At 39.4% G+C, this 14,670-nt stretch overlaps 2 protein-coding genes across 2 annotated transcripts in view; both read right to left on the reverse strand.

Moving 5' to 3' along the window:
- The window catches only part of LOC145493835 (uncharacterized), a 165,361-nt gene extending 151,069 nt beyond the window's left edge, over nucleotides 1–14,292 (reverse strand). Inside the window, exon 1 of the mRNA XM_081473311.1 lies at nucleotides 13,180–14,292. The gene's annotated coding sequence lies outside the window, so the exon portion shown is untranslated. The remainder of the gene's footprint in view (nucleotides 1–13,179) is intronic.
- Nucleotides 94–14,646, reverse strand: LOC145493844 (succinate--CoA ligase [ADP-forming] subunit beta, mitochondrial-like). Its single transcript, XM_081473323.1, has 12 exons — nucleotides 14,558–14,646; nucleotides 14,315–14,471; nucleotides 12,948–13,056; nucleotides 12,318–12,408; nucleotides 11,223–11,294; nucleotides 8,920–9,022; nucleotides 8,338–8,502; nucleotides 7,638–7,799; nucleotides 6,298–6,440; nucleotides 1,430–1,550; nucleotides 746–834; nucleotides 94–566 (listed from the first exon to the last, which is right to left on the reverse strand). The coding sequence occupies exons 1-12, from the start codon at nucleotides 14,630–14,632 to the stop codon at nucleotides 492–494; spliced, it is 1,362 nt and encodes a 453-aa protein (XP_081329449.1). The 5' UTR covers nucleotides 14,633–14,646; the 3' UTR covers nucleotides 94–491.
- Between the last annotated feature and the right edge of the window lie 24 nt (nucleotides 14,647–14,670).

Genomic DNA, 14,670 nt, shown 5'->3' on the forward strand with positions numbered 1-14,670 from the left:
TTGTCGTGAAAAAACTGAGTTCTGATCTGAATCGAACTACCAGGTGACCTCTTACAGAAAATAATCCTGAACAACGATAACAACAAAAAAGCGTTCATATAGCTAAAAATTTATTTCGACAGGTACTGATATGTCTTCAGAAACTCAGATACGTGGCCAGGGACAATTACGAGATCGTACAGGCAATAAAGCAACACCATAAAAATTATCATAAATATACATCGAGGTGACAGGAATAGACAAGTACATAACTATATCCAAACCTACAAATGCATTCACGATTCCACAAATGACCCCATCTGACATATTTCGGTTACCTTTCCATCGATTTACTTGTATTGTCCCATAAATGCATAATTTTGTATCATTTGGGACTATACATGTATCACAAAAGAGTGAGTTTTGCCTCATAGAAATCTTGTAGCATTGCTATATAATGAAGAACTTAGAAATTTCACACAATGCTACGTTACAGAATTATAGAACTCTCTTTAGATCGGCAGTTCAAAGTTGACCTTCATTTTCACACTTCTGGCTAGTTCAACAATATTGGAAAGACGAACAACCTGAGGACAAAAAGACAAGAAAGCTTTTGAGCAATTTGTGTGCCGCGACTAAGCACAAGTTCTGCAAAACTGCATCACTTCTGAAAAACATAACACTGAACGAAGACAATCTTCAGCATTTTTGTGGTTTTATTTAACAAGTAACCATAGTTACATGAAATAGAAAGAAGAAGCCTTACCATCTCGGCAGCCTCTTCAAGATCATCACAAGCAATAATTCTTAACCCGCTGGCAGCAATAAGGGCCTTAGCGTCATCCACTCGTGTTCCTACAGGGTAAAAGCGAAGAAAATAGTACAAAGTCAATGATCTAAGTTCACGATCTAAGTTCAAATACTTACATGAAGGGCTTGCAGAGTTTTTAATCCTGATTTCCTACATTTGAACTTCAAAAGCTTAAAAGCAGTAGTCTTCTCTTTCTTTGGCCGCTTATGGAAATTAAGAGAGGATGAAGAGTATTCCCATGGTAGTCCCTCTCAACTTAATTTTATTTCTCCAGTTTTGGAGATCTTAAGAGGGTATAGAAATAGCCAATCTTGTGACGAGGTTTTTGTTCATGTGGACAACCTAAACCGCTTTTACACGTATCCTCATCCTCCACGAAAACATCCACTAAACGCTTGTAGTAACATTACCCAAGCACGATCTGGGCACCATGTCTAAAAATAACTTTCGAGGGATTACCTTGGAAATGAGGCCTCCGTGTATATGGAGGATGAACTCTCTCACCCTTCATCCTCCCTTGTAGAAGTAGAATCTCCTGACCATGAGGCAAATTTAGTTCATTCACCGGAATATGACCATAAATATTTATTTAGTAATTTAATAATTAACAAATACGGTCCACCAACTGGAATTGTTTACCTTGCAATCGAACAACAATAGGGATGCCGAGCTCAAGCTCTCTTGCTGCAGCAATAATTCCCTCTGCTATGATGTCACAGCGCATGATTCCGCCAAAGATGTTAACAAGAATAGCATGGACCTGGTACCGAAGAAAAAGTTAAAAGGCTATTGAGGAGTCGCCTCTGGGCTCTGTTACGAATTATGCCAGGTTTGGGTGTTGAGTCTTTCATTTAAAGGAGCTACGTCGTGGTTCGGGCATGTTGAAAAGTTAAGGCTAAATTTTTCAAGTTCGTCGTTTGCAATCTGTTTTAATCTTTTCCATCCTTGCTCCTTTATGATTTACTATTTTGTGTTTTTCTATCTGTATTAGTAAACTACTATTTGCACGTTTCCTTCAATTAACAGGTAATTTTGTACATGGACAAAATAGCTCAAAATACCGTGACCGAGCTTCTTTAAAAATGAGATCAACCTGTTACAAAAAAAGATGCACAAGTAAAACTCATTTCCTGTAAGTATGTCAGATCTACATGTACTGCACTTGCAAGACAAGCAAAGAAAGTCCATCAGAAGATGAATCCAAGACTTAGTATGTAGTTTAGGTTACTTAGTTCAGTTAAGAAGAATTAGTTGATCTTTTATCATTTTTATAATCTTTGCTGAAGGATTTACCAGGTGTAAATAAAGTTACCTTACCATTACTATTACCATTGCCAAGGGGTATAAGGGCTATAAGGGTATAAAGGGGTATAAGGGGTGTAAGGGTATAAGGGGTATAAGGGGCCTAAGGGGTATAAGGGGTATAAGGGTATCCGGGTATAAGGGGTATAAGGGTATAAAGGGGTATAAGGGTATAAGGGGTGTAAGGGTATAAAGGGGTGTAAGGGTATAAGGGGTATAAGGGGTATAAGGGTATAAAGGGGTATAAGGGGTATAAAGGGTATAAGGGAATATGGGTATAAGGGGTGTAAGGGTATAAGGGGTATAAGGGTATAAGGGGTGTAAGGGTATAAAGGGGTATAAGGGTATAAGGGGTGTAAGGGTATAAAGGGGTATAAGGGTATAAGGGGTATAAGGGTATAAGGGAATATGGGTATAAGGGGTATAAGGGTATAAAGGGGTATAAGGGGTATAAAGGGTATAAGGGAATATGGGTATAAGGGGTGTAAGGGTATAAGGAGTAAAAGGGTATAAGGGGTGTAAGGGTATAAAGGGGTATAAGGGTATAAGGGGTGTAAGGGTATAAAGGGGTATAAGGGTATAAGGGGTATAAGGGTATAAGGGAATATGGGTATAAGGGGTGTAAGGGTATAAGGGGTATAAGGGTATAAGGGGTGTAAGGGTATAAAGGGGTATAAAGGGTATAAGGGGTATAAAGGGTATAAGGGAATATGGGTATAAGGGGTGTAAGGGTATAAGGGGTATAAGGGTATAAGGGGTATAAGGGTATAAAGGGGTATAAGGGTATAAGGGGTGTAAGGGTATAAAGGGGTATAAGGGTATAAGGGTATAAGGGGTATAAGGGTATAAAGGGGTATAAGGGTATAAAGGGGTATAAGGGTATAAGGGGTATAAGGGTATAAAGGGGTGTAAGGGTATAAGGGGTATAAGGGGTATAAGGGTATAAGGGGTATAAGGGTATAAAGGGGTATAAGGGGTATAAGGGTATAAAGGGGTATAAGGGTATAAGGGGTGTAAGGGTATAAAGGGGTATAAGGGTATAAGGGGTATAAGGGTATAAAGGGGTGTAAGGGTATAAGGGGTATAAGGGGTATAAGGGTATAAAGGGGTATAAGGGGTATAAAGGGTATAAGGGAATATGGGTATAAGGGGTGTAAGGGTATAAGGGGTATGAGGGGTATAAGGGTATAAAGGGGTATAAGGGGTGTAAGGGTATAAAGGGGTATAAGGGTATAAGGGTATAAGGGTATAAAGGGGTATAAGGGGTGTAAGGGTATAAAGGGGTATAAGGGTATAAGGGTATAAGGGGTATAAGGGTATAAAGGGGTATAAGGGTATAAGGGGTATAAGGGTATAAAGGGGTGTAAGGGTATAAGGGGTATAAGGGGTGTAAGGGTATAAGGAGTATAAGGGTATAAGGGGTGTAAGGGTATAAAGGGGTATAAGGGTATAAGGGGTGTAAGGGTATAAAGGGGTATAAGGGTATAAGGGGTATAAGGGTATAAGGGAATATGGGTATAAGGGGTGTAAGGGTATAAGGGGTATAAGGGTATAAGGGGTGTAAGGGTATAAAGGGGTATAAAGGGTATAAGGGGTATAAAGGGTATAAGGGAATATGGGTATAAGGGGTGTAAGGGTATAAGGGGTATAAGGGTATAAGGGGTGTAAGGGTATAAAGGGGTATAAGGGTATAAGGGGTGTAAGGGTATAAAGGGGTATAAGGGTATAAGGGGTATAAAGGGTATAAGGGAATATGGGTATAAGGGGTGTAAGGGTATAAGGGGTATAAGGGTATAAGGGGTATAAGGGTATAAAGGGGTATAAGGGTATAAGGGGTGTAAGGGTATAAAGGGGTATAAGGGTATAAGGGTATAAGGGGTATAAGGGTATAAAGGGGTATAAGGGTATAAAGGGGTATAAGGGTATAAGGGGTATAAGGGTATAAAGGGGTGTAAGGGTATAAGGGGTATAAGGGGTATAAGGGTATAAGGGGTATAAGGGTATAAAGGGGTATAAGGGGTATAAGGGTATAAAGGGGTATAAGGGTATAAGGGGTGTAAGGGTATAAAGGGGTATAAGGGTATAAGGGGTATAAGGGTATAAAGGGGTGTAAGGGTATAAGGGGTATAAGGGGTATAAGGGTATAAAGGGGTATAAGGGGTATAAAGGGTATAAGGGAATATGGGTATAAGGGGTGTAAGGGTATAAGGGGTATGAGGGGTATAAGGGTATAAAGGGGTATAAGGGGTGTAAGGGTATAAAGGGGTATAAGGGTATAAGGGTATAAGGGTATAAAGGGGTATAAGGGGTGTAAGGGTATAAAGGGGTATAAGGGTATAAGGGTATAAGGGGTATAAGGGTATAAAGGGGTATAAGGGTATAAGGGGTATAAGGGTATAAAGGGGTGTAAGGGTATAAGGGGTATAAGGGGTATAAGGGTATAAGGGGTATAAGGGTATAAGGGGTGTAAGGGTATAAAGGGGTATAAGGGTATAAGGGGTATAAGGGTATAAAGGGGTGTAAGGGTATAAGGGGTATAAGGGGTATAAGGGTATAAAGGGGTATAAGGGGTATAAAGGGTATAAGGGGTATAAAGGGTATAAGGGAATAAGGGTATAAGGGGTGTAAGGGTATCAGGGGTATGAGGGGTATGAGGGTATAAGGGGTATAAGGGGTATAAGGGGAATAAGGGGAATAAGGGTTATATTAAAGGGGTATAAGGGGTATAAGGGGTATAAGGGGAATAAGGGTTATATTAAAGGGGTATAAGGGGTATAAGGGGTATAAGGGGAATAAGGGTTATATTAAAGGGGTATAAGGGGTATAAGGGGTATAAGGGGTATAAGGGGAATAAGGGTTATATTAAAGGGGTATAAGGGTATAAGGGTATAAGGGGTATAAAGAGTATATGGGGTATAAGGGGTATAAGGGTATAAGAGTATAAGGGTATAAGGGTACAAGGGTATAAGGGTATAAAGGGTAGAAAGGTAGAAGAGTAGAAGGGTAGAAAGGTAGAAGGGTAGAAGGGTAGAAGGGTAGAAGGGTAGAAGGGTAGAAGGGTAGAAGGGTAGAAGGGTAGAAGGGTAGAAGGGTAGAAGGGTAGAAGGGTAGAAGGGTAGAAGGGTAGAAGGGTAGAAGGGTAGAAGGGTAGAAGGGTAGAAGGGTAGAAGGGTAGAAGGGTAGAAGGGTAGAAGGGTAGAAGGGTAGAAGGGTAGAAGGGTAGAAGGGTAGAAGGGTAGAAGGGTAGAAGGGTAGAAGGGTAGAAGGGTAGAAGGGTAGAAGGGTAGAAGGGTAGAAGGGTAGAAGGGTAGAAGGGTAGAAGGGTAGAAGGGTAGAAGGGTAGAAGGGTAGAAGGGTAGAAGGGTAGAAGGGTAGAAGGGTAGAAGGGTAGAAGGGTAGAAGGGTAGAAGGGTAGAAGGGTAGAAGGGTAGAAGGGTAGAAGGGTAGAAGGGTAGAAGGGTAGAAGGGTAGAAGGGTAGAAGGGTAGAAGGGTGTAAGGGTATAAGAGTATAAGAGGTATAAAGGGTATCACGGGTATAAGGGTATAGGGGGTACAAGGGTATAAGGGGTAGAAGGGTATAAGGGTATAAGAAGTATAAGGGGTATCAGGGGTATCAGGGGTATAAGGGTATAAGGGGTGTAAGGGTATAAAGGTATAAGGGGTATAAGGGGTATAAGGGGTATAAGGGGTATAAGGGGTATAAGGGGTATAAGGGCATAACGGATATAAGGGGTATAAGGGGTATAAGGAGTACAAGGGTATAAGGGTATAAGGGGTATGAGGGTATAAGGGTATAAGGGTATAAGGGGTATTCAACAAACTGACCTAAGCTAAACAAACTGAGCTAACCACCTATTTCAATAGAAATAAATGAAAACAATAGTACTGCTTTTCTGGGATGCCGTGGGGTTAATTCACTCAAAACTGAAGTTACTTAGCTTCGTCTTAAATTCACCTATTGTTTTAGATACTCTAATACCAGTTGGAAGGCTATTCCACAACGCGGCACTGCTATAAGAGGAACTTTTACGAACATAATCGGTGCGAGGTTGAGGCAGAGCCAGCCTCATTTCGCTATTTCTTAATCTATAACTAGTTGTATCATTACGAAAGATGAATTTATTTGATAAATAATCAGGTGTCCCTCCAACATCATAATGGTTTCATAGGAAACTTCATTTCCTTCAAAACAGGTTAAGTGTACCTTCTTGTCCTCACTGATGATCTTGAAGGCTGCCATGACCTGCGCTATTGTAGCACCACCCCCAACATCCAGAAAGTTTGCTGGCTCACCACCATGCAACTTAATGATATCCATGGTGGCCATGGCCAGGCCGGCACCATTCACTGGTCAACAAGAAGAGAACAGAAGCAGTCAGAGGGTTGATATACCGATGGATATAAGCAGCATACATGTACATATATCTTATTAGATGTTTTGGTGGGTAGTATCGCTGTGTATGTTTACGAGTTGTGCCGTATTTTGACGAGCCCGTGGGGCGAGTCGAAATACAAACAACGAGTAAAAATATAAAGCGATACTACACACCAAAACATCTAATAAGATCTATTATCCGACTGCTGAAGTCAATAAATTTATCAGTGAAAGAGGGAGACTGTGGCGGTGTAGCGGGCGTGCGCCGACCTGTTTTCTACTGTACAAATAACTGTACAATATCGCTGTATATTTGTACTATTTGAACGGTATTCGCTGCAGTTGGAAAATTAAGTGCTATACACTTTTGCAGGTTCCCAGTGCTGTTATATTCACTTGAGATCTTTTATGAGATGATAGTTGATTCAGGCCTCAGCCTCACCAGCTCATAGAAATCTTGAGCACGCGATGTAATTGATTTGGTATAATAATTCTAGGTGGAATTTACTCCGATAACGGTTTCCAATTGAAGGGCCATAGGCACATCCGCCTTATGTCGAACTTTAGGTTATATTTTGCGTTATTATCTCAGATGCCAAAAAAGCTCAAAACTGACAAGCTTATGTTCCACAACAAAGCAAAGAAGTTTGTCTCACTTCAAGTTTTGAAAGCAATAATTTTGTGTTCACTTAAAAAAAAAACGGCAAATTGTTTATTTCACGTCAGTGCGGGACCTCAAAGATGCTTGTTTCACTTACAAAAACAGTAAAATGTTTGTTTCACAATTCTCTTATTATACGTTTTGCACTGACTGAATTGTCATTTGAACTTTGCAGTTGTGGTATGTACACTAGCCAGATTTTTGAAAAATTTTGTAGTAGTCTAATTGTTTTAAGTAAATATTTAAAGGATCACAGCACAAACCTACAATTTTGTGTATTTTAAGCCTAAAATTAAGAATAATTTGCAAGTTCAGGAGCAACATGTGTGTGATCGTTGTCTATCAGCGAATAGAAAACGACAAAAGAACCAATCGGATTCATGGATTTCCAAAAGAACACAGGTGAGTGGCTACTAATCATGGCAGTCATAAGACAAGTTCAAGAGTACTGTTACTTTTCCAGTTTCATACTAAAATAAACAACAGTGAACCGTACACTGTAGCTTACCTAAACATCCAATGCTGCCATCAAGACCGATATAGTTAAGGTTTGCTCTTCCTGCCTCCACTTCTCTTGCATCCTCTTGCGACCAGTCTTTTAAGGTGAAGATTTCTGACTGTCGAAACTCTGCATTGTCGTCAAAGAGCAATTTGGCATCCATGCATACAACTGGAAAAAGATCGGCACTCCAAGTCCTAATCAATAACTTAAATTTTGCAAACATACATGATGTAAATCAAATTCTGTCTGATGAACTACAGTCATACAGTATGCATATATACTGAGAACCATTCTCCAGACTTTCAAATTAGCCTGAATCCCATATTTCCAAGGCACATGAAAAAACACAACTGTGCTCTACTTAACAATTTACAGTTGAACCTCCGGTTGCAACCATATCTCGTAAGTGACCAGTTTTCTAAAATACCAAAAGTTTCCAAGCCAAATCATTATATTAATTTCGGAACCCCTTGTAAATGACCATCTCTCGTAAGTGACTGCGATCACTTTTAGAGCTAAAACTCTAAGTACCAGTTTTTTTTTTGAAAATTGACTTTTTAAGCCCTCGGAAGTAACTACCTTCCGTACGCTGCCACCAAGGCTTGACATCTTGGATGACTGCTTATGGGGGTTCGACTGTAGACAACAAGCCCAAGTTTTCATAGTCAATGAACCATAGCCAAGTTCAAGTATACATTGTACCTACCTCTTCCTAGCAAATCTTCAGTCATGGGGTTTATTTCAATCAATGTTGCATCTCTTTCAATAAACAAGTCGTAAAGACGGAGTATCCATTCACCAGCTTGGTCTGCACAGCTTTCACTGAAACCCATCCTCCTGGCAAACTCCACAGCATCAGATTTTGATAGACCTGAAAAAGTGATTGCATGTACATGCACCGTGAATCCCCTATCATTAATGATTATCTCTTGCTAACTGAGTTCTAGGTCCGTAATGTACGTTACAGACAAAAAAACACGCCCACCTCTTTTACCAACTAAGTTCTAGGTCCGTACTGTGGGTTACAGTCAAAACACACACGTACCCTTCCCGCCCTTCAATTTAGGGCCCAATCCAAGCATGCAGGGTGTGGGCCATATATCAGAAATCCTTATAGTGTGGACCAAGAACACAAATGTTATTAAGATATTTGTATTATCTCTACTGGGTGTCTGACAGAGGTCACACAGAAGAGCTTCAAAAGACTGAGGCACATGGTATGTCAAAAGCAAAACAAGTCAAATCAAAATTGCTACAAGTTTTTAGCATGAATCATGAATTAACAAACCGTTGATGATATCGACTCCCATTTTAACAATAGCTTCTGGAGAATCTTTGGCCACCTGTTCAATATCAACTCCTCCTTGCTGGCTGCCAACTAATACGGGACCCTGAATCAATAAAAATAGTTTGAATCTATTGCAAATTCTACATCTACATTTGTAGTCGAGCAGTTTTGAATTGAGCGTCAAAAAGTAATAATTGGGTTTGCAATACTATGATACACAATTAGGTTAAATAACTCGGAGCAGTTTTTCATCCAATCTGAAGTAAAAAAAAAAAGAACAATTGTGACTCACTTGCACAGGTTTTCCTTCATTTCACATCAGCTACATACATGTATAAAATACTTCAAGAATAATCAAGGCTTGATTGGTCCATTGGATTGTCTGTGTCCTTTGCGATTGGCTAGAGTGATTACTTAGGTTTTGGTTTTACGACACTCAATTGAAAACTGCTCTAATCTGCCGAGGGATTACCATATCATTGCAGATATATGTATTTAAAAAAAAAAAAATAAACATATAAAAGGAAATAAATGTAACTATATATAATAAAAAAAAGACAAAAAAGAGATGAGGCTGGCCCTACATGTATATTATGCCTCAAAACTTGGTTGGTCTATCACTTCAGCTGGTAGTGAGTTCCATTCAGGTCTAGCTCTTGCATAAAAGCTGAATTTGTAAGTGTTACTTGCATGGGTTATGTATGTAAATTGTAACTAGACTTGTAAGTGCATAATTTATACATTCTCCCTAATTATTTGGGTGTCCATTTCCTCATACTTTGAAAGCACATGTATACATGTACAGGCACTTTGTCTGCCTTTATTTCATTCAGTGACAATGATCATGACCTGTAAGCAATACGGTCAGTCCCACACATTGATGCACAGCAGGTGTTTACTTGTCACCTTTTGTTTATCTGGTCATTCATCCCAGTGCACATCTGTAGCTTACTACAGTCTTACACTTTACACATCATTCTTCCAGCTAAATAAACAGTCAAGGGGGGTGGTCCAAAGAATTGTTTTCACTGAACACTTCCCCACCCCAAAATCAGCCAATCAGTACTGTTAGTATAGGTAATCATACGGTTTCGAGTTCAATTTGGAATTAATTTGCATGAGTGAGTTTTTCAAAAAGCTGAAATTACACGAGCTGCTGCGGTGAGTGCAATTTCAGCTTTTTGAAAAACTCACAAGTGCAAATTAATTCCAAACTGAACGAGAAATTCAGTATGATTACTTATTAATAATATACACATGAAAAAATTTGTCAGGAGGAAGTGCCGGAAGACCTTTCTTGAAGCCATTTTTTCTCATTCGAGAAAACTTTTTTCAAAGTTTCTGCACAAAATTTTCGTCACCATTTTACATAATATCATTGACTTCGAAAATTTCCTATTGTCTTTCAGTCAGTCCTAATCCAGAATTACTTTTTGCACTGGTGTTACACTTTTTGCACTGTGCTACACTTGAACTGTACTGCTCTCAGCCAATCAGAATCAAGTAATTTTTTCATGTATATTATTATACATGTACATGAACTGCACAATTGTGTACATGCATATGTTCAGTGCCCACATCTTCAGAATGGATGCCAACTGACAACCTACATGTACATGTGTGAGATGGCATAAACCAACAGAGTGGGTTTCACGGGGAAGGACGAGATGGTGGTGACGGTGATAATGGCGATGCTGCAGTGGTAGACTGAGAGAGACCTGGTGCAGAACCACAGAGCAGGAAAGGGAACATTAGGGTTTGAGCCGTGGGGTGAGATGGGAGTGGTTACAAGTGACCAGGTGGCCTAGCATGGAGGAAAATCCAGCACATTTCTCCCCTTGGGGGCAAAAAGTTAAGGAAAGTCAAATCAGCGCAAAGCAAGTTGAAACTTGATGTCATCTTGGATTTTGTGCATGGAGTGGTTGTGGCCAATGGGTGGCCATGAGTCACCCACTCATGGTGCAAGACTGCAAGTATGTTATGTACTGTATATTTTGCATTTTGGTCTAAACACTGAAATGGTGATTTACAAAATATTATATTTCATTGTACATTGTGTAGAAACTTTTTTTTTTGGTTGTAACATACTCTATTATATCCAAGTGATTGCAGAGGTCTCTTCAAAATTCTATTACACTCTCGTCGTCATGTCTTTCACTGAACTTCTTGCAGACTGCTGGAATGGTTCTACATTCAGTCCACTGTCAGATCTTGATTTTACAACTGTTTGTTCAACAGACATACATAAAAAAATGTAAAGAAAATTTTGTTTCAAAGTAACATAGGTTACCCTGATTTTTTACCTTGAAGGCTCTCTCTAAAGCAATGGCAAAATAATATTCTCTTCTTGCATACAATCTCTCACAAATGTAAACCTGGAAAGCAACATGAATGCAAATTAGAGATTGATGCATTTTCTAAAACCAATAATTTTTAAAGAAAAACATTAATTTTCTTAACCTGCTTTAACTGGTCTTAAATACCTCATAAAGACAGTCTCCTTTCAGGTATAATTGCTGATTACTACACTAATCAAAACTGTAACAAAATTCTCAAACGTGATTGGCTATCAGCAGCCCAATTTGAGCATTAATTGGACAGTGTACGCGTCATGCTTGTAATTGGACAGTACGCGTCATTTTGCGAGCGCTGTTGCGGTGCACTTTGTTGAGTAAACTACGGTGTTTTTCAGCATTCATAATGACGTTTAATCGTTCAGCGCTCAATCCATGATTTGTTTGTTTCTCAAATTTTGTCATAGTCTTGATTAATTGGTAACAGGGCTTCGCCTCGTCCAATTCAGTCTGTAATCATACTCATGATTAACAAATCAGACTCCTGCTTCGAGGTCGTCCAATTTTGTTAATCACTCGTATGATTACAGACTGAATTGGACTCCACTCAGTCCTACATGTACTACCATTATTAACTATTTATTTTATATATATTGTAGCTAAACATAATTGTCAGTTGTAGTAATTTTGTTTTTATATTTGCAATGTTTATTTTCCCCAAAGATTTTAGTTTTTTAGCTACCCTGTAAATTCGAGTCAAAACAAAGTTACGTATGTAAACCTTACTCAGTTGAGTACAAAACACAAGTCCAACACCTGTAATAATTACGTAGTGAGTTACTTTTTCCAGGATAAAATCTAGGCAGTGTCTCCTGTTCCTTTACTGAGGAGATCTGATGGCCGTGTTCTTTAGCTCCACCCTAAGTTGTGGGGATATACACACTGGTGTACATGTACAGTGTATAATAGTATGCAGCCAGATGAGAAAATGCTGGTGGACCAAAAATGAAAAGCCAAAAGATGTGAAGAACATTTTTTTCACCCCAGCAGAAGCTCTTTTAAAAAACATGAACCTTCATCAAACTAATAAAATTGATAACCTACATCATTGCATATCCTTCCTTGTTCTCCTGTTTGCTTTGTGAAGAGCTTTTTACCAAGCATTCTAGATGCCATTTCTTTTGCTTCGTCAGGTCTGTGCAAAACAGTTTAATTAAAGCAAACAACTTACATGTAGCAGCAGGACAATGACATTAATGGCTGCTATAGTTACAAATGCGTCAAACTTGTTTGGTTTGAGAACCAGTGTGATTACCTTTGTTTTATGTCACTGTAATTAATAATAGATTATAAACAAAGAGGAAAACAGTACATGTTTAAACATTTAATTTAAACCAAAAACATTTTTAAACCAAGACACAGTCATGTCTGCAACAGGTGACTTAATAAACCTACCGGCCTTTGTAGATAGGTTCAACTGACAGTTAGCAGAATTTTGACAGTATATGAAAAAGAACTTGTCACTATTTCTGCTACTGCCTGGTGTGTTCTTCAGGCTTCTTCATGCCTGTTATAGAACACAGCTTACATGAATAATGCACAATCATTGTTTTTGCTATCCCTCTCTCTCTCACTGAGAACACAAGCATCAAAGTTCCCCTTGGAACTTCTTCCAGAAGTTACTTTCTCCTTTACATGTGTGGGTACTATAAGGTCAGTCGGTGTAATACTTACGAGAACACAATCCTTACTCCTCCCTTGAGACCTCCTTCAAATGTTCCTTTGCCACGTCCTCCTGCTAACACCTGAGCCTTGACTACCATATCAGAGTCACTTTCAATGCCTGGCCAGAAAAAAAAGGCATGTTGTGTAAAAGGTAGGTAAAGTCTGCATGCGAGCCAAGTGGCCCATCAGGCTGGAGCTTATCCCGGTTTCTGCAGCATGAAGCGACTAGGGGTATTTCTACTCCCCCCTGGATGGGATGCTAATCCATCGCAGGGTTACCCCCAGCATTAAGTTCGCCGGTACCCATTTATACACCTGGGTGGAGAGAGGCACTGTGAGAGTAAAGTGTCTTGCCCAAGAACACAACACAATGTCCCCGGCCAGGGCTCGAACCCGGACCGCTTGATCCGGAGACGAGCGCACATGAGGCCACCGCGCCTCCCATGTTGTGTACATGTACATAAATGCAGAGGTTATATGACCATGCATTTACGTGGCAGCAATAACAACTATTAGACTTGCCTAACATGTCTTAGGAAAGGCTGAGGGTAAGTTTTCTTAAAAGAGATAAGTTAAGCTTTCAAGTTCATGAGGAATATATTGTAGCTAGGCTATGTACATGTATTTAAAGTGACCAGTGAACATGAGCAGCTTAGCCACATTCAATCTGCGCTTATCAATTAACAATAATTTTATTATCTCTGGATGTTCCAAATAGACCTTATCATGGTTTTCGATACCATCTTGACGAGTAGGCAAAGTGGTCAGAAATTACAGTGTTTGTATGGGAATCTGATGGCAAATAACTTTTTACAAAATTGAATTTTACACAGTTTGTGAATTGCAATGTTAAACTACTAGGTGGAAGATTGTATTCACCAAGTTTGAAGGAAGTAGCTTGGCTAGAAGATGCTCAGTTAATTTTTCAAATTTTCCATATATTTGTCTGTAAATTTGGCTGGGTAGATGCGGTTCGCAGGGAAAAAAAAATATCAAAACGATAAGGTTTATCCCCCTCCAAGCATCTTGTGATGCATATAAGTACAGTTTTTGGCCGAGGACGATCAATGATTGGGGAAACTTACCCACTGTGATAATTGCTTGCAATTCACTGACCCATTTCATGCCATCTGTTTGACACAGTTTTTACTTCTTAGTTAGGACTGCATGTACCCACGTATTTATTTATATATGTATTTATTATTATAACACTTTCGAACTTTTCCGACTAGGATTTTGCAAGTTATGGATGTAGATGTAGAACAAATGCACTTGTACAATATAAGCTTACATGTACGTACGTTACATGTAAGCTATAATTACTATAAATATCGAATACAACACAACGATATTTAAAATTGCAAGGTAATACGTACCTAGAGTACTAGCTATTTCATAAGCTTGTTCTGGCGTTTTAGCAACACCGCCCTGAGGTATAAGTATTCCTGCTTCTTGAAGAAGTTTCATACTGTAATGTTCGTGAATAGACAAGGGTCTGGTCTGCTGGTGTTGACAACCATTGACACCTAAAACCTGCAAGTCAGACCTCAGTCAACAGAAAAACAATTCCTATCCGGGAATATAAACTACCATTCTCACTTAAAAAGACAGTTGCTTACCCGTGGCAAAAGCCTTGCCGGAGATCTCAAGCCGCCAAGACATAGCTTGCGAAGCCCGTTCAAAGCGGCAGCCATCTTTGTTTTCGTCTCGCCGGCCTAACACGCATGATGTC

The sequence above is a fragment of the Orbicella franksi genome, chromosome 7 (genome assembly GCF_964199315.1).
Source record: "Orbicella franksi chromosome 7, jaOrbFran1.1, whole genome shotgun sequence".
Lineage (NCBI taxonomy): Eukaryota > Metazoa > Cnidaria > Anthozoa > Scleractinia > Merulinidae > Orbicella > Orbicella franksi.